At 46.6% G+C, this 18,869-nt stretch overlaps 1 protein-coding gene across 1 annotated transcript in view; it reads right to left on the bottom strand.

Moving 5' to 3' along the window:
• The window catches only part of LOC138303635 (alpha-2-macroglobulin-like), a 168,610-nt gene that overhangs the window by 27,361 nt on the left and 122,380 nt on the right, over nt 1-18,869 (bottom strand). Inside the window, exons 25-26 of the mRNA XM_069242932.1 lie at nt 13,103-13,181; nt 12,567-12,723 (exon numbers count right to left, since the gene is read on the bottom strand). Of these exons, the coding sequence (XP_069099033.1) occupies nt 12,567-12,723; nt 13,103-13,181 (236 nt within the window). The remainder of the gene's footprint in view (nt 1-12,566; nt 12,724-13,102; nt 13,182-18,869) is intronic.

Raw genomic sequence — 18,869 nt, 5'->3', positions numbered from 1 at the left:
GTCTGGCATAAAAGTAGACAATCCACTTGACCGCGCTAACAGTGCGCCTAATGCATACCAAAGGTAAGCCCGTCTGTGCCCACTCACCCCCATAGGATGGTCAGGCTGCCAGTTGTGCAATTTTGTAGTATACAAAAAGTGATGGATGGAATGCTTGAATTAATCTCAACCACTCAAAATTATTCGGGCCACACCCCAATCCATTGTTATTTTACACATCATGTCACCTCAGTTTGGACCCAGCTATATGAAGTCAGTCTTGACCCTGCTCCAACAATCCAGCCCAAAACACCAAGCCAGGTCCTCCTTGAACCGGAACACAAGCAAACCAGGACCAATTCTGCCCTAGCTATGGGTGCATCAGGCGAGTACAGCTTGGTCCTGGTGGCACGGGTGTGTCTTTTGAAGCAGCATTTTAAGCACCTCACACAGCTTGAAGGACACTATCAAAACAGGTCATCTTCTATGGCACCAAGGTAAAGCAGAGATAAGTTTATCTATTTTAGTAACCCCTATATGCCAATTTCCAAATCTGTAATACATTTTCTCAAACTCAAGCTTGTCACATACTATAAACAGTTACCAGTTCCAAGTTGCTAGGTAATTAACTTTAAATACTACTATCAGGCTGGTTGGATCATCACATTATTATATTTAAACTTTTATATTCTTCTTATTATTATTAGTAGTAGTAGTACTAGTATTATTAGTATTATTATTATTTGGATTTATAAAGTGCACGGCTACCCATCTGGGGCTTCCTCCCGCTGGCAGAAACTGCTAAGGTAAGAGATTAAAAAAGCCGCGTCTTCAAGAGGTTTTTAAAACTTTTTGAAAGAGTTACAAAGCCTAAGCGAGGCAGGCAGGGAATTCCAGTTTTGAGGAAAGTTAAGAAAAGGAGCGGCCACCTTGCCTCATCTTAGGAATCTGAAGGGCAACTGCATAATTCAGACTGCTAAACCCCAGAGCCTGATTAGGAAGATATGGCAACACCCATGAATTAAGATAGAGTGCCCCAGAATTACACGCAGCTCTGTACATATAGCACAATGCCTTCAACAGCCTAGGCTTATGTACACAGCATGCTTTCCTACAACACAGGGACTGGCTGTGTTGACTAGCATAAGACAAAGCTGTCAGGTACACTGCTTCCACCTACAACACAGAGGCCGGCAGTGTCTGGGAGGCAATTAGACAAAGACAAAACCAGCAAATCAAAACTCCCTTTAAACCCCCCTTCCCCAAGGTCCAATCTAGTGGCAGCATAAGGGTTGAATTCAGCAATTGTATGGCAGTTAATGTGTGCTTGTGAGTACGGGTGAAAGAGGGCGACCCCTAAGGATCGTGCAGGGGCACCTTGAGAATCAGATATAGAACTCTCAGGTATGCTCGACACGCCAGTTCCCAGAATTCAATTCACAGCAGATGAATGAATGGGCCCCACAGTTCCACATACCTAGCGTAGCTGGACTCCATAGTGAGAGATGATTCCTCCATTCCCAGAATGTGCCAGAGTCTATGTAACCATGATGTTTGGCCAGCAGTTTGATCTGTGCCCCATAAAGCTAAAAATGTCTGATGTGTCACCCCTAGGGCCCGGGCCATTTCTCTGCCCCTGTGTGAGTGAAGGGGATACGTCTGTGGGTTTGGAGAACCTAGGCTCATATAGGTTGAAAATCTCGGGATGGAGGTGTTAAAAGCCATGTCAATGTTGTGGAGAACATTGTCCCAGTAACTGGTGAGCCTGGGGCAATACCATAAGAGATGTAACAGAGTCCCCATGCCACTATAGCCCTGCCAACATTCTGAAGATCTGCCCAGCGTCCACCGCTGCATTTGTGCAGTGCTCAGGTACAAAAAAGACACAATGTTATATGCTGTTTTGTGCTGGATATGTTGTGTGCAGTATGGTGTACCCTATAAAAAATGTCCGCCCATTCTTTAGCACAGAGGGGTCTACCAGGTTCGACTTCGCAATGAAGTTGCCACTTAAGTTTGTATGGGAGGTGATCCCAATTCAGCAGAGAGTACAATTCCGATATACGGCATTTGACAACGCTTTTAAGAAACAACCATTTTTTAAAAGGGGTCAGTTGTCGCCCCTGCCTCATCTCAGTCCTCACCACCAAGTAATGCAGTTGAAGGTAGTGGGCCCAGTCAGCGTCTTGAAGGAAGTAGTCCTCGAAGAGTTGATCAAAGGGTATTATCCACAAGTGATCAAAGAGAGAACCCACCCACTTATAGCCCCTGACTCTCCATCTACAGAACTGTTCTGGCTGCATGTAAGGCAGGAATTGTGGTTTTGCCTGAACTGGAGTCATGGGGGGAGGGAATGTCATTAGTCCCACTTTGATTGCTACAGCGTCCTACGCTTGTAATGTAGGGCGGTCACTATGGAGGAGTAAAGTCACCACGCCGCATGCTTGAGAGGAAGCCAGACCTCCTTCCATATGTTAGAACCTGTAATGGCTGTGTCCATTAAGGTCCGATGCTTTTCCAAGAGTGGACGATTCCATTCCACAATTTTGTGGGGTTGGGCCACCTGGTAGTACTGCAGCATGTGAGGAACAGCCAGCCCACTTTCCCCATTTCACTGGGATATTCGATATTTATGTAACCTGGGTTTTTTCCATCCCAGAAAAACTTGTTGACCGCCAGCTGAAGGGAGTGGATCACGGGTGGGGGTGGCACTAGTGGCAAAGACTGAAAGAAGTATAGGATACGGGGTAGAACCGTCATCTTTACAGCCGCAATTCTGTCCATCCCCTATAGTCGAAGGCGGGACCAGGACTCCAAGTCCTTGCATGTCTGCGACACCAGGACAGAATAGTTAAAGGTCTCCATTCTGGAGCCAGAGCAGGCCAGTTTGACGCCCAAATACCAAAATAGTATTTTCTGACCACGTGAAAGGGAAGAGCAAATGAAGGTAAGCTTTCAAGCACTGGGCCAACTGTGAGGTTCAAGATCTGCAATTTTTGCATGTTTACTTTAAAGCCTGAGACCTCTCCAAAAGCAGGAAGCTCATCCATCAACACTGGGAGCAAGTTTGCCAGGTCTTCTATGGATAAGATGACCTCATCCATAGAGAGGCTTAACAGTTGTTGTTCCCCTCGTAACGAGATCCTGGAGATAAACGGGCAACACCCACTCACTGCACAAACGGCTCTATGTAGAGAGCAAAGAGAAGGGTGGGGAGGGGGAAACCCTGCCATGTGCCCTTCCGGATTGGAGAGGGTGGTGATGAAATCCATTTTCCTGATGGAGGCCCATGGATTGCTGTAGATACTACTGACCAGTTGCAGAACCTCTCATCAGCCCAAATTTTCACAACACAATGAGGAGGTAGGGCCAATGGATGCGGTTAAAAGCTTTTTCTGCATTGATGGATAGGAGCAGAGCTTCCATATGTGATCACATGCCTTTATCGATGAGGTGGAGCAATCGCTTGGTGTTGTCTCCATGTTGGCATGTGGGATTAAATCCCACCTGATCTGAGGTGATCAAATCAGACATCAGGGGGCCGAGATGGTGAGCCAGAATGCTCGTGAAAAACTTTGCATCTATATTCAAAAGCGAAATGGGTCGACTCGCAGAGTCTTTTCCCGGTTTTGGGATTACTGAGATGGCGGCCTCCAACATGGACTCCGTTAGGGATCCAGAATCCGCAAAGGAGTTGTACATTCGAGTGAGCGTGGGAATCAGCTCCTGGAAGAAGGTTCTGTAGAAGAGTGAGCTAAAGCCGTCCGACTACAGGACTTTCCTCAGTTTCAACCTGGCAATGACAGAGATCAGCTCATCTGTGGGGGTGGGCTGGTCCAGATCCGAAGTGATACTGATAGGGAGGGTAGTGATGGGAATAGACCATCAGGATGCTACTGGGTCCATCCAAATTAGAGTATAGAGAACAATAGAAGTCCCAAAAAGCGAATGCAATTCCATATGCAGAAATTACTTCGGCGTCCGGGCCAGTGTGAATCTTTTTAAAGGACTCTGAGTATATCTTGCTGCCGAGGTGATGCGCTAGCATGTGGCCTCATCGATTACTGCTCAAGTAGAATTTATGTTTGAGACATACTATGGCATACTCCATTCTGTAGAGATTATGGCACTAGAGGGGAAGCTGGGTTTGCTCAAGCTCCATATGAATCCTTTGAGCTCCTATGCGCTTATGTATGGTTTCAAGCTCAGTTACCTCCTGTTCAAAGGTGCCTCATTGATCTCGGCAGCTGTGACTTTTGGCAGTCAACATTGCAATCAGTTCAATGTGGACCACTAGTTTCAGGGTTTCCCACAGAGAGGGGAGAGAGGTCTCCCTGTCGGCATTACTCTGGATGCACGACACAATGGATGCCTTAATAGAAGCAAGAGTTGTGCAAGACTGCAGCTTAGAATTGCCTAAGCATCACAAGAAGTATTGGGTCCGTGCAAGGGCAACATAAGAGAAAGCGACAAGGGCGCATGGTCTGAGAACGAACAGGAGGCGATGGAGGCTTCGGTGACCAAGTCCATCAGGAATGGAGTTGCAAAAAAATGGTCGATTCGGGCATATGTCTTATGAGCAGCCGAATAGAATGTGTAGTCCCTAGACAATCAATGTAGTGTGCTCTACACATTGTGGAGTCCCCGTCTGAGAGCCAGCGCAGGCCGGACATTGTAAAGGTCCCATCCTGAGCTGACTGTTGTCCAGAACGGTCCATGTCGCTGTGCATGGCCAGATTTAGGTTGCCTCCCACTAAAACTGCAGCATCAGGGGACTGTAGGACCGTAGCAAAGAATCTCATAACGAATGCCTAATGGTGCTCATTAGGAGCATATACATTCGCCAAAGTAAAGGAGAAGGAACCTACCCTGAGTCATATTGATAGGAGGCGACCTTTAATGTCGTCTATGGTGGATCATCCCCTCAAATCTATGTGAAAAAATGATGGCCACCCCCCTCTTTACTGAATAGGAAGACCGGAATTGATGAGGGAACCACCGGGAGCACAGCCAGTGAGTGTCTCTAGAAAGTAACATTGTCTCTTGTAATAGACAGATGTCTCCTCCAGAGATCTCCAATAGTGAAATGACAGCCAATCACTTAGTGGTGTTGTTTAGTCCCCATACATTGAATCTGACAATCTTGAGATCCATAACAGTGTGTTAGAGGAGTGGGTGCTGGTGGTGTGCTACAGGAAACTGTATGGATGTGTGGAGTGGAAGCAATCCCCTGTACCCAGCCCATGTGATGATGTGCCAAAAGCTAGAAAGGGACCTTGGTATGTGCAGGAGCCGAGATATCCAGAAAAAAACAAAAGTAAACAATAAACAATGAAGACACAACTTCAGGGACCAGTCCATAGAACCTGGAATTTTGAGAAGGGGTACGAGCCTAACAGGCAAAGTTAGAGGTGGAAAAGAACCCCACCAATTGGAGGCAGCCTATGCAAGGAGGCATGGTGAGGCAGAATGGTGATGTAGAGGACGCCTTTCCCCATCCCCACCATAGTGAGCCCCATCCACATTAATTTCTGTAATGGAAAAGAAACCCCTGCCATCAAGGGACCTCAGGCTTGTCAGAATGTCCAGAGAGTGGATCTATAACTGAGTGTCTCTCTAAGGCCATGGTCACCAGGACAGGTCATGGGACATCCATGGATTCGCGGTGCCTCCATCCACATAATGTGTAACGAGTGGTGCTGATCCATAAGCGAGCTTCTCAATGCCCAGCACTAAGGATGCCTCTGCAAGCTACCTAATTTGATAGAGTTTACCATCAAGTCTAAAGATGATCCAAAAGGGGTGGCCCCAAAAATATGCAATCCCCTCCTTCCTCAAGTGGGCCGTGACTGGTTTAAAATCTCTTTTCTTTTGCAGAGTGATGGCTGCCAGGTCTTGCTAAAGAGTAGGAGTATGGCCCCGGCAATGGAGTGGATGTTGTTCTCCAAACTTACAGAAACGTTTATTTTATCTGAAAGTCATGCACACAGACTAGGATGTCCACAGGGGGACAATTGATGGGTTTCAGAAGGCCGACTCTGTGGAGCCGGTCCAGTTGTAACTTCCAGAATGTGACAGAAGAGGGCACCAACATTCTCCTCCAGGTCCAAGCCTTCGGCAGCCGTTAGTTTGGCAGCCGTGGGGACCCCCCATATGTGAATATTGTTCCATCATGAGCGGTTCCATAGGTCTTCGGTATGAGATTGGAGATTAATTTGTTGCTCTTGAAGACAAATAATTTCCCGGTGGAGCCATTCAATCTCTTTGCTGTGTTTATCATCCTTGTCTTTGAAGGCCGCAACTCTTTAGCTGACGCTGTTCAAGTCACACCTGACTTCTCAAAGAGCTGAGGCGAGGTCTTTTTTTGACTGTCTGCAAGTCCTCTTGAAGGCAGGCAAAAAGCAACTCCCGGAAAGACCGCAGGACAGGGTGCTCTGTGGCGCTTGTATCCTGCATGTGGTCCGAACCTGCTGCAGGAAGCTTGTCCCCCATGTGTCCATCATGCATCTTGTTTAGCATATCCTTGAGTAAGGAATCTTTCATACTACTAAGCGCCGAGATGGCTAAGGCTGGGTCACACGGAGTATCACGCGGTCAGCCAGGAAGTTGAAGAGGAATTGGGGGGGTGGAGATGCTGGTTTCAAGCACAGACCCACTGTGAGGGTAGACACCAGTCAAGAGCAATGGCTATCAGTTGTCAAGGAGCCGTGAGACTTCCCCCAAACAACCGCTGTGTGTGGCCTGAGGCGGCGTGGCTAGAGGAAATGCTGCGCCTGCGCTGGGTGCTCCAGGCTCTGTATAAATTATCCCCACAGCTCCCACCTCACAGAGGGCTTCTCCTGCTCCGGTGAAACAAGTCACACATGGCAATAGTCAAGGGGGATCCAGCAACTCCCGCTCAACACGTCTGGGCATCAACAGGTCGCTGAGGTACGACAATGATGTATAAAAACCAGGTGATGAGGTGCTAGAGAAAATGCTGCAACTGGGTGTGTGCTACGTTAGTTCAACAGTCCAAGGGAGGAGGGGGACACCTCCACCTCTACTGACAGCTGGCAGGTCAACCCCTGTATGCTGCTGGCTCTTCCACGATGAGTTACACTCTGCCCAGGCCGATGCAGCACAAGAATACAGATGAGAGGCCCCACAGAAAAGGAGAGGCCCTGCTGAAGAAGTCTGATCATGCCACACCCTGGGGGAGGGGTAAGTCGGGTCCCCTCCCGCCTCCAAAAGGCAACGCTGTAGGCCCTGAAGCAGGTAAGTCATTTAAAGCAAAAGACACAAAGGGGGAGGTCCACAAGCAGACTCACCCAATGTAAATGGCTGGTGGACTGGGATGACTACTCCAAGGCCGTGATTCGAGGCAGGGAAGTTGTGCAGCACAGCTAGCCCCCACAAGGCCTCAACAGGTGAGGAGGGGACCCACAAGAAAAGACGCTCGCCTGCATCTGCTGAAGAGCCAGGCCGATCAGGAATTCTCTGGGGGGTGGCTAAGGAGACTACTTTGCCTCTGATGCAGTCCCGGGCATGTTGCCTGCTCAGGAATGGCACCAAGCCGGTCCTGCTGTATGCCAACTTGTGCCTCACAGCGGCAGGCCGGGGCCCACTGATCTCAGGCTGTTCCCGACACCCAGGTAAAGGGGATCACCTTGCCACAACGGATCACTGAGCTGCTCACCACCTATTTGCCCTTACTCGGTGCAGAGTGGTGTGGCAGATAGGGTGCTGTAGCGAAGCTGTGAAGTGGCGAGAACGGAGAGACGGAGAATACATTTTACCCGCCCACCATCTTGGCCATGCCCCCACAGGTTACTTTAGTAGAATTTTGTTCCCCTTCTCACTGTTCATATGGAGTACCCCAATGATATTCTTTGCCCTCATACATTTTTAACATTTATCTGTGACCTCTGGCTTCACTGGTTTGTTCTTTCAGCATTAAAATGTATACCTACTCTGGTGATACTCAACTTTTGCTAAGACTTAGCAAGCCATCCAACCACATTACATCATTACACAACTGTCTTATTACCAATCACGTATGAATATGCTCTTATTCTCTGGAATTTAACACCAATAATACTGAACTCATGATAAGCGAGGGAAACCAGCACAATCTACCACCGTCTATGGCAACAGGCCATAGAAAAATTCCTTCTGGTTTCAGAGGTCAGTGGGCAAAAATCACCCCCGCTTTGTTAAAGTAACACTTCTTTTATGTTGGCGGAGTAGTCCTGGAAGACTAAACTAGATCATAAGAATTTCACAACGAAGTCTGAGCTATTTGACTATAATGCCCTTCCTGTTCCCTCTTTCAATGTAATACCTATGCAATTGCTTTAAGTATTGTTTTGCTGGAGCAGTAGAAATAAACCAGATATCTATGTTGACAGTACAAAGCAAGTGAAAACGTTTTTGGTATGCTAAGCAACACAGAGACAATTTAGGGCCCGATTTATATGCTGGTGGAGAGGGAACTCCATCGCAATAGTGACGATGTTTCCTCCCCACCAACATAGCGGTCCGCCTCCAAGATTTAAATGTGACTGGACCATAAGTTTGGCCACACTGGTGACTACTCTGTCACTGCCATGGCCAATCTTCTCCAGTGGTCCTACGGAGTAAGGGCCATTGGAGAAATGGCTACATGCCTTTCTGCCCAGTTTAGATGGGTGGACATATAGCTGTTTTTTACTGTCTTTCACAGCCAGGCAAACCCTGGCAGTAAGTGGCAGTAAAAAGCAAAAGGCCTGAGAGGGCTCAAATGGCGAGAAGACATTGGGGGTCATTCTGAGCTTGGCGGGCGGCTCCGCGGTCAAAAGACCGCCGCGGTTATTCTGAGTTTCCCGCTGGGCTGGTGGGCGACCGCCAGAAGGCCGCCCGCCAGCCCAGCGGGAAAACCCCTTCCATGAGGATGCCGGCTCCGAATGGAGCCGGCGGAGTGGAAGGGGTGCGACGGGTGCAGTTGCACCCGTAGCGATTTTCAGTGTCTGCTTGGCAGACACTGAAAATGTTGGTGGGGCCCTGTTAGGGGGCCCCTGCAGTGCCCATGCCAGTGGCATGGGCACTGCAGGGGCCCCCAGGGGCCCCGCGACACCCGTTACAGCCAGCCAGGTTCTGGCGGTCAAAACCGCCAGAGCCAGGCTGGCGGTAAGGGGGTCGGAATCCCCATGACGGCGCTGCCTGCAGCGCCGCCATGGAGGATTCCCAAGGGCAGCGGGAAACCAGTGGGACACCGCCGGTTTCCCGTTTCTGACCGCGGCTGTACCGCCGCGGTCAGAATGCCCATGGATGCACCGCCAGCCTGTTGGCGGTGCATCCGCCGTCCCCGGCCCTGGTGGTAGTCTACCGCCAGGGTCAGAATGACCGCCATTATCTTTTTTATTTTCAAAAAGAAAATCTCGTTTCAAGATATTATTTTGAAAACTAATAAGATAACATGTTTTGTTCAAGGCCCACTCATGGTGGTGGAGCCCTGCATCAAACTGGAAGGAGCACTGATAGAAACCACCATGATAGCGATTCCTGCCAATGTGTACCAGCTTGGAGGTCATTTCTATATTATTCAGGTGGCATCTCTGTCAGGGCAATGAAGTAATTTACTCTGTCGCAGTGGCAGAGATATGAGCTGCCAGCCCAGAACAAAATCGGGCCAGTGGGGTATCAAAACGTGAGAGGGCTGCCCTGCAAATTACCTTGAGGAGGCCCACTTCCCCTGAATCCAGTCAGGGGCCTTCCGCCTGTGCATAGTGTACTGTGCTGAGGAGGCCCCCTGGAGCTCAGAGGCACCCCCTACACCGCAGGGGCTGCAGGGGCCTTTGTTACACCACTGATTTGGGCCCTTAATTCCTATTTACATAAGTAGATCTGGAATATGTGCCTTGTTATCAGTATTTACTGAACAATTGTGGATCAATGTAGTCCCAAACTCAAGCAGATCTCTGGGTGACAAGTGAATCCTGAACCATAGCAAAGTAGAGACTAAGAAACAGTTTTCCTTGTATTTTTCCCCAAAGCCAGTAAAGTTTTAGCCTACCTTCAATGGTGAGAAAGGTCTTTATGTGCAATACTTAACATTCAGAACTCTAATTCCTTTCAGGATTCTTAGGAATCCCTGAACATAACTATTGAGTTTTTATTGAAGTGACAGATATTACAGCTCACCATATCTTTACTGATCTGGTTCCTGTAACCTTGCATAGAATGATACTGGGCAAACATGTGGTTTGACTTTGCCCGTCTAGAGGTGGAGGAATAAATAGGGCATTTATTATGATCCCCTAAGTAAATAATTTTTGAGGTACAATGTAAAATTCAAAAAGGGTTTTGTAGTGTTGCTTCTGATAATGGGATGCAGTGGTTAAAGAATGCATTGTTGCCTACTCATTAATTGCCTATTCATAGTTTGCCGTTTCAATCGAACTGGATCAGCAATGCACTGGTCTATTCCTATAGGTGAACACTGATTTAAAAATATAGCAAAAATAACACATGATCAAAGACCTGAGCAACAAAAAGAACAATGTATGTATGTGTGTTTTGAGTTTAAGAATCCCTGCCCTGATGTGAAAAGTAAAGACATATTTTGAGGTATTTTGGAGGTATACAAAATTGCATATTAATCCAAATTCGAGAAAAGAGCAAAATACAATTGGGAATATTTATCAAAGAGGTGTATCACTCTTGTGTCACGCAAAGGAGTGCAAGAGCAACACAAAGGAGTGTAAGTTATATTTATCAAGTTATGCAAGCCCACCCGGTGTGGCTTTGGATGGATTGATAAATCTAGAGTAACGCAATGCAGCACAAATCTCTGTGTTGTGTTAGTCCGCCCAGGGAAGCCGTTCCACAGGTGTAGTGTGGGTGATCCCACGTATCCATCCTTGGATTTCGGCGCATTCCCTAATTTACCTTTAAACGTAGACCTGGAAATGCATCAAAAACCTATGTCTCCCAGGTGAGGTGCAACAAGGAGGAATATTTTTATTTCTCATCTTTTCTTCCTCTTTCTGTGTGTATTGCATTCTGCAGCACACACAGAAAGAGGAAAAGGCGCATGCCTGCACTTTCCCTATTACGCTGCCCAGCAAGGTGATTTACTGTACTGACTGATTTGTTGATAAATATGCCCCTTTGTCATGAGATGATTGTGAGATGTTACAAGAGCATGGTAGGCCAAAACATTTAGGGGGTCATTCTGACCCCGGCGGGCGGCGGGAGCCGCCCGCCTCGAGGGAACCGCCGAATGACCGCACCGTGGTCAAAAGACCGCGGCGGCCATTCTGGCTTTCCCGCTGGGCCAGCGGGCGACCGCCAGAAGGCCGCCCGCCGGCCCAGCGGGAAACCCCCCTCAACAATGAAGCCGGCTCCGAATGGAGCCGGCGGAGTTGTAGGGGTGCGACGGGTGCAGTGGCACCCGTCGCGATTTTCAGTGTCTGCAAAGCAAGCAAGCAAGCAGCGCCGCCATGGAGGATTCCCTGGGCCAGGGGTAAACCGGCGGGAAATCACCGGTTGCCCTTTTCTGACCGCGGCTTTACCGCCGCGGTCAGAATGGCCCAGGAAGCACCGCCAGCCTGTTGGCGGTGCTTCCGCGGTCCCCGGCCCTGGTGGTCATGGACCGCCAGGGTCGGAATGACCCCCTTAGTCCTATCCACAAACAATGGTACCTAATAATCGATTAGCCACATTATGACACCTCATACGAGTGGTGGATAGGAACTTGGTAAAAAATCAGAAGGCCGTTCCAAACGAGAGAACAGTCATGAAAAGCCTGGATTTTGGGATTTTAACTTGCTTGAAGAACTCCCCAAACTTTAACAAGGCTTCCTAGCATCTAACACCAAGGAAGACCTCAGACACTGAAAGCTATCACTGGCAAAATAGGCCTGCGAGTTTTTAAAAAATGTTGATATTAGAGGCGTTTATAAATACATGATAATTTAAGTTTCTCTGTGACTGTGACTTGTGTTTTTAAACAAATTCCACAGACCTCTGAGTTTGCTAATTGCAGAGAATAACACCAGGTGTCTGAGGATACATAGTGCCCCTTTGGCGCAACAGGCATTTGCACTGACGTGGGCACTTTGCGTCCTCTTTAAAGTAATGCAGATTCAGGTCCAGTAAAAGACAGAGCTTTCAAACCACATCCCTGTCTACCACTAAAGACACTCTCCCCACACTTGTGCAATCTGTCAGCCTTAGCACCTGTGCTGAGACATTGCAGTGTTACTGTAATGGACCTAGTTAAGGGTACGCTTCGATGCCGTCCAGGACAGGGCGCACAGTGGGCCCAAGTCTTCTCAGAACTGCCAAGTCAGAAAGGACATTAAACAGCCCACAAATCCTCAGAAAAGCAGTGAAGAATGTACAGAAATTGACAGTGCACTACATTACAATTTCTTTAGGATTCTGGAAGTTAGATTGTGATTTTCTGCGATTTATATGGCCTGCTCAAGAGGGTTAAGTTTACCAAATATTACTCGCTCAAATGCCTTGATTGCTCCATTTGGAGCAGACCTATGGTCCATACCCTTACACACATACAAAGACCTGTTTCATGCCACACTAGAGCAACTTGAGTAACCAGTCACCTTCAAGGCATTGTTGAAGAGTGATCCCACACTCTGGAAACAGCCGTTATCCTTCTGATGGGATGCAAGCCAGTGCAGTGGGTCTGACAGTTGCTTCTCTTCTATGAAAATGTGGGTCCTGGCCTGAGCAAACGACTTGAGCACAAAGGCTGTTAGCCTGAAAGAGAGAAACCGGAAAAATAGTACTTTTCTGATAAGGCAACAAGCCTCTGAGAGAAATGCTTCAAAGAAACTCTGAGGAGCTCAAAAGGGACACAGGAAACTCGATACTCTGGGACACTAGGCAACTACTTATCAGTGACACCAACTATGGTGTCCTATGGTGAAACCTAAAGAGGTGTCTTTTGTGTGCATGCAGTATTGCTTTGGCTTGTACAGGACAAGAAGATCTTCAAAGTAAGAACGAAGATCTACCTGATCACATTGAGTAATACAGGAGTTACTGTCTAAGGTTTGCCAATATAGGGTGTTGAAAGCTCTCCTGTGTGGATCTTTCTTGGGTAGATCCATTTTGATGACCACAGCTAAGTACTCACCAGGTGTTTCCCTGCCCAGGAGGGCCAAATGCACTGTAGCTGCCATCGTGGTGCTTGTAACGCAGCTGCTTTTGATAACCTAGGGCAGGAAGATAATCAGCACAGAACAAAGTTAGTTACTAATACCTGTGTGAGCAGCTGAGTTACATGTTCTCCACACACTATAAAATAAAAAGACAGTGAGAGAGCGTAGCTTATATAATCTATATTAACATGAAATATTATATATATTAATGTGTGATAAAGCCGCATAGAAAACGAAATAGTAATTTTGCTTAAACATGCACTTGAAATGTGACCACGGGGAGTGGCCGCCAATGTATACGTGGACTAATAATGAGGACTAAAATGTTTATAAAATGTTATAATGAATAGGTTCTATACTAATTATTAATCATTGTATTATTGAATTTGTGCTGAAATCCTTGTAGGCCTTAAGTTAGCATGAGCCGAAGCCTAGCTGCTTGGCTCTCATATTAAATGTATTTTTCCTATCTTGCAGTGTGCTGACTCACAAAAGGACATGACCTCTTGTTTTCTTCAAAACTAGAAGCCGAATGTAACCATGCTAGATCCGTTCTCATGCATTCTTCATTGCTTGTAGGGTGATATTAAAACAAAATGCAACAGTGTAGATTAATGTAATGTACAGGGTCATTCAAACCGGTGAAGACAATGGAGCTACTGACAAAAAGATGTGCAAAGAATTACAAAAAGATGAAATCATACCGGACGTGCCACCTCTGAAGACATCGAACAGGAGAACCAATGAGAGACTTGTAAAATAATATGGGGTGGAAGATAAAGGACCTAATGTATTTTCTGATAGGTTAAAGATAGTGGGGTATAGCAGATGTCCAATAGAATTTTAGAGGAATGTACGACGAAAAAGGGATAAAAACCCATGACACGGAGAGCCATTTAGGTGGATTAGGGAATGCTATTGATTTTATCCAGAAACTTTATCACTCTGTTTGGTGACTTATTGGTTCTTTCAGAACCATCCTTGTCCTTAGATTGTCCATATTACACTTTACCTCCTTATGAGGGAAGTGCCCCTTTTTGCCCCGGAGCTGAGTTCTGACTGATGGCAATTTGACTGATGTCCTGAAGACAAGGACTGAACCTGTGCGCTGACCTAAACTTTGGAGGGTAACTATGACAATACAATTGTGATTTGTCTGTTTGCTTTTCCTTTCTAGGTGCCAACTGCTTACTTTGACAGAGACCATAGTTAGATGTTTTTCCAAATTAGTGTTCTAAATTGTTTTGCATGAAGCCCAACATGCCAATGCTAATTAGTGGTTAGGAAAGGTGCTCACTAAACAGACGCAAATAGACAAACGGCCGAATCTATGTTTTGTTGAACTTACGCGTTATTGACACTCTGCTAAATTGATCTATGTTCACGCCGTGTTATGTTTTGATGTTTGTGATTCTTGCCCTAATGAAATCCTATCAAAGTTGCCATATCGTGACAATGCTATTATGTTTCTTGGTTTTAAGATTGACGTATCTGCTTTTAGAATTGTAATCAATAGGGAATAAAACTTCATAAAACTCTACTAAACTGGTGTGGTTATTCATGACTGCAAGGTCATGGGAGTAGTTTGAATTGATTAATGACTTTGAAATGTATTGTTGTGATAAATATTGATGACATTATTGACGTATTGATTGACATACTGATTAGCTATCTCGTCCTAAGGTATCTCTCAACTGGGTCAAAAGATTCATTGGCCTGAAACGAGTCCTGATGTGTAATAAATCATCATAAAGGGACGCATTAGCAGTTCTGATAGCAGAGCGACGGTTTGGCCCTTTGGGGCCCTAGGACAGAGAATTATTGTTTAGGTTATTTTTTTCTGAGACAATGCAAATTGGAGGTATGATGCGTTTCTAAATTCACCATGACTTTCCTGGGATCTCGGAGGCTGCCTAAGTGAGTTGGGGATGCCCTCAGCGTTTTAGTATGTGATGTGTAGGATTTGCGCTTGCTCAGCTTATGCATTTTGCAGATGATTTGTGAAGTTTGTGTGTATTCAGGTCAGGTAAATGTTGTTTTAGTAGCAGTGGGCGTACTCCGCAGTATGAGTAGGGAAGTCGGCATACTTCCTATGAGTGTGGCGCTTTGTGCTCAAAATTATCCACGTGGTTGGTTGTTCATGTACGGACCCGTCTTGATCTAAGACTCTGGAGTATATTGACAAGTGTAGGAGACATTTGGGTTTATGTTGTAATTTGTGCGGTTTAATTAGGTCAATCGGGCGTGGTTGACGAGTCAAGTTTGAGTCAATTGTGTGTGTGAAACCTTCGATTGGGATTTGGCAAATTCTAAAGTGCACTAGAACGAACCATTGACAAGTCGAGAGTAGGATTTGCGGGTCGAATTCTGCTTGCGGGTGCAGGAACTGAGAAGGAGAGAGTAGCGGCCGAGGCTCCAAGTGAAATCTCTGTAAAGTTCTGAAGCAAATGTGTACCCTTCCTGTAGTAAACCGGAAAATTTGTGTTGTTGTTGTTGTTAAAGGTGCTCGTAGTAATTTTGCATTAGTTTGGTGTGAATCTAGTGAGGGGCAGACGAGCCGCAAGACTTTGTCAGCTGCAGTGTGTGAGTGTGACGTCAGTGGTGCCGCGCTGAGATGAGTCAGTTGCCGAGAGGGGTCGCGCACGGATTGGATGCCATCCGTGAGAGACAATAGGTTGAGAAAAAGGTAGGTGAAGAGTGTCCTGGGAATTAAAAGTCACTTCTTGATTAAATACAACAAAGGAAAAGACACAAAGATTAATTTTATCAAAGCTTTTAAGAGTGCACTGAAAAGAGACGCATACATTATGGCGAGTGAAGGGGAGCCTACACCGCCTGAGGGTACTCCAGCTTATATACTCATGGAGGAAAAGGGTGTCCCCCTTGCTTATGGATGAAACAATGGCACAAATTGATGGAAAAGGAGGGATGTTCCGTGTTCCGGGAACGTTCAATACAAGAGTCCTAGAGAATTTAAGGTGGATGTTAAGTGTACAGAAGCCACCTCCGAGGCCAGTTCAGTATGAGGCTTTAGCAATTTGGGATTTAATGGCTATTAAACAGAGACAAGAAAAATTCCAAAGAAGAATAAAAAGGGCAGAAAAGACTTTAGGGATAATGAGAGCAAAATGTGGAGATGGGGAATAGTTGACAGACTCAAAGTATTCCCAGCAATAACACAGGGAGATGAGACGCAGGGGAAGAAAGCCACATGTAAATCAGACAAAGACACTAGTAAGCTACCTTATGCGATAAGCGACAATGTCCCGAGCACTAGTGCGGGTCCTGGGAACCAGACGCAGGAGAAGGGAGTTACTGATACAGTACAGACTTGTGATGCGACTTTGACACAAAGTGGTGTCAGTGTACCCACTGCGCCAGACATGCAGATACAGTTGCAACCTCCACTGCAGTTACAGTGAATCTATCCAGACGTCCCAGTACTAGAGACTTCTACAAATCTGATAGTGACGCCAGACCCGATATATACAAAATCGAGGTTAGTGCAGATTGAGCCAACTCCACAATTGCTGCGCCAGCCGCGGCAACAGCTGATACCAGGCTATAATCCAGCGGCAGGACCTCCATTAGTACCTGCCCCAGATTAAGGGAATCAAACTTTTGGAGTTGCTGCTCCACGGAGTTTTGGACCAGGTCAGACACCTGCTGCCATATCGTTGCCAATTACTGTTGGCCCACCGGTGCCATTGTATGCACAAGGTAAGCCTGGCATGTGTGATCAGGGAGTAATGACCCAGGATGCAATAAGAGGAGGGTCCATAGGAACTCCCCAGTTAATGGCCCCAGGAGAGCAAGCGGTCGAAAGACCGAGGTCTCTGTTAGACCTTAGCCCGGTTGAAGCACCGTTGGAGGCAATGAGACAGGCAGGGCTAGGTGTGCTAACCCCGCAGTCAATAAGTACAAATGCTTCACGGACGCCAATGATGCATGCAGAGAATATTTCACTGCAATGTTTTACGGTGCAACAAGTGAATGAGTGGTTAGAAAAAACTTACGCTCCAAAGACCGCAACAACTGTAGAAAAGTTAGAAAGGCCTGAGAAAGATGAGTACCTGAATTTTGTGAGACTGGGTGTGGAGGCTGCTGCATTGGTGGGAGGAACAATGGGGGTAAATAGATTAGAGTCATACACAGAAGCAGAATTGAGGTATCTGTGCCCTAATATCACTAAAGAAGTAGGTAAGGTACATCAGAGGTTAGCGAACCTGGCAGACAAATACAATATTGATATTGAGAATACTAAACATTTGGAAAGAAGCTACAGGTTAGACTTTGACTCAAAAGACTTCGAGCATATGAGGTATGCTGGAATGAAAGCGCATCTAAAGGAAAAACTGCAAAGTGCGCAAATCTGGGGAGCTTTAGAAAAGTGGGAAGGCAGATGGGCAAAGAAAAGACATAAGGAGAAAAGTGACAGTCCAGGATCAAGTAAAGCTAAAGCTTTACCAGATACGGAATCAGTAAAGATGTTACCCATGAGAGAAACAGCTGGTGAGGTTCTGATCCATGTACCGTGGACCAGGGGAGACATACTGTCATTCACAAATGATTATCCTAGGTTGAGGGAGAAGCCGATAGAGTGGTATCAACAGACGGATAGGTTTGTGAAGCTTGCAAAGTGTCTCTGGGAAGACTTGAATACCTTGTTTGAAATCATTGTTCCGCCCGACTTACGGCTTGAGTGCAAGAGAGGTGTAGACTGGCCGACACAGGAGCCGGCAAGGGATAAGGCGACTGGAACTCCCTCTGAGGAGGTGATGAAGTACTATCATAAAGTGATTGAGTTTTTGAAACAGAAAGTGTCGCCGAAAGTGACTGATTGGCAGAAAATCGACCGGACCTCACAGGAGGTTAAAGAATCGATACATGCTTACTATGAGAGATTGTTTAAGGCATTCAAACATTACAGTGGTACTGAGACTATTGAGCTGAAAGACATGAACCATCTCGTGTTCAGATTTGTTGAAGGACTGAGACCAGAGTTTAGCCAGATGATTAAGAATCATTTGCTCTGTGTTCAAGCGAAGCCGATTGACGAGGTGTTGCAGTATGCAAAATACTGTAGTGACAAGATTGAGCTGAAGCAGAGAAAGTTGAAGGAGAAAGTGATGGTGATGCAGATAAGGGCAGCGCAGGCAGGGATGCAGGGAAATGGAATCCAGCAGATAATACAGCAGCAACTGCAAGGGAATGGTGTGTTTGAGGCACAACCGGTTGAGGTCGAGGTTTTGTGAATCGCGGTCCAGATTTGAATACTGTGGTGGTCCAAAATGATGCGCAAGGGATGAAAAAGATGTCTCCATGTCACGTGTGCGGGGGCGTGGGGCATTGGAAGCAGGAATGCCCAAATGTGGTGCAGGATGGTGTCGTTCAACAAAGCACTAATGTCGGTACATTGCAAAATGTGAGAGGCCCAAAATTGAGAAGTCAAAATCCGAACTTCCAAAATAACATGGTTCAGATGAAGGGCTACAGCCCATGCAGCAAATGCAAATGCCGCGTGTTCAACCAGCGCAAATGCAGCAAGTACAACAGCAGGTTCCCATGGTACCTAGACAGCAAATGCAATTACTATTAGCTCCAATGGGACAGCAACAGGTGATGCTTCCTCAACAGGTCACAGGTCAAGTGATGAGCCAAAATAATACAGTACAGCAATTCCCATTGCGTGGTGAAGATGGAATGAATGAGGAATGGTCGGATGACAGTTCAGACAGTGAA

This window comes from Pleurodeles waltl, chromosome 7 (assembly GCF_031143425.1).
Source record: "Pleurodeles waltl isolate 20211129_DDA chromosome 7, aPleWal1.hap1.20221129, whole genome shotgun sequence".
NCBI lineage: Eukaryota > Metazoa > Chordata > Amphibia > Caudata > Salamandridae > Pleurodeles > Pleurodeles waltl.
This window is presented reverse-complemented; position numbering and strand designations above follow the sequence as displayed.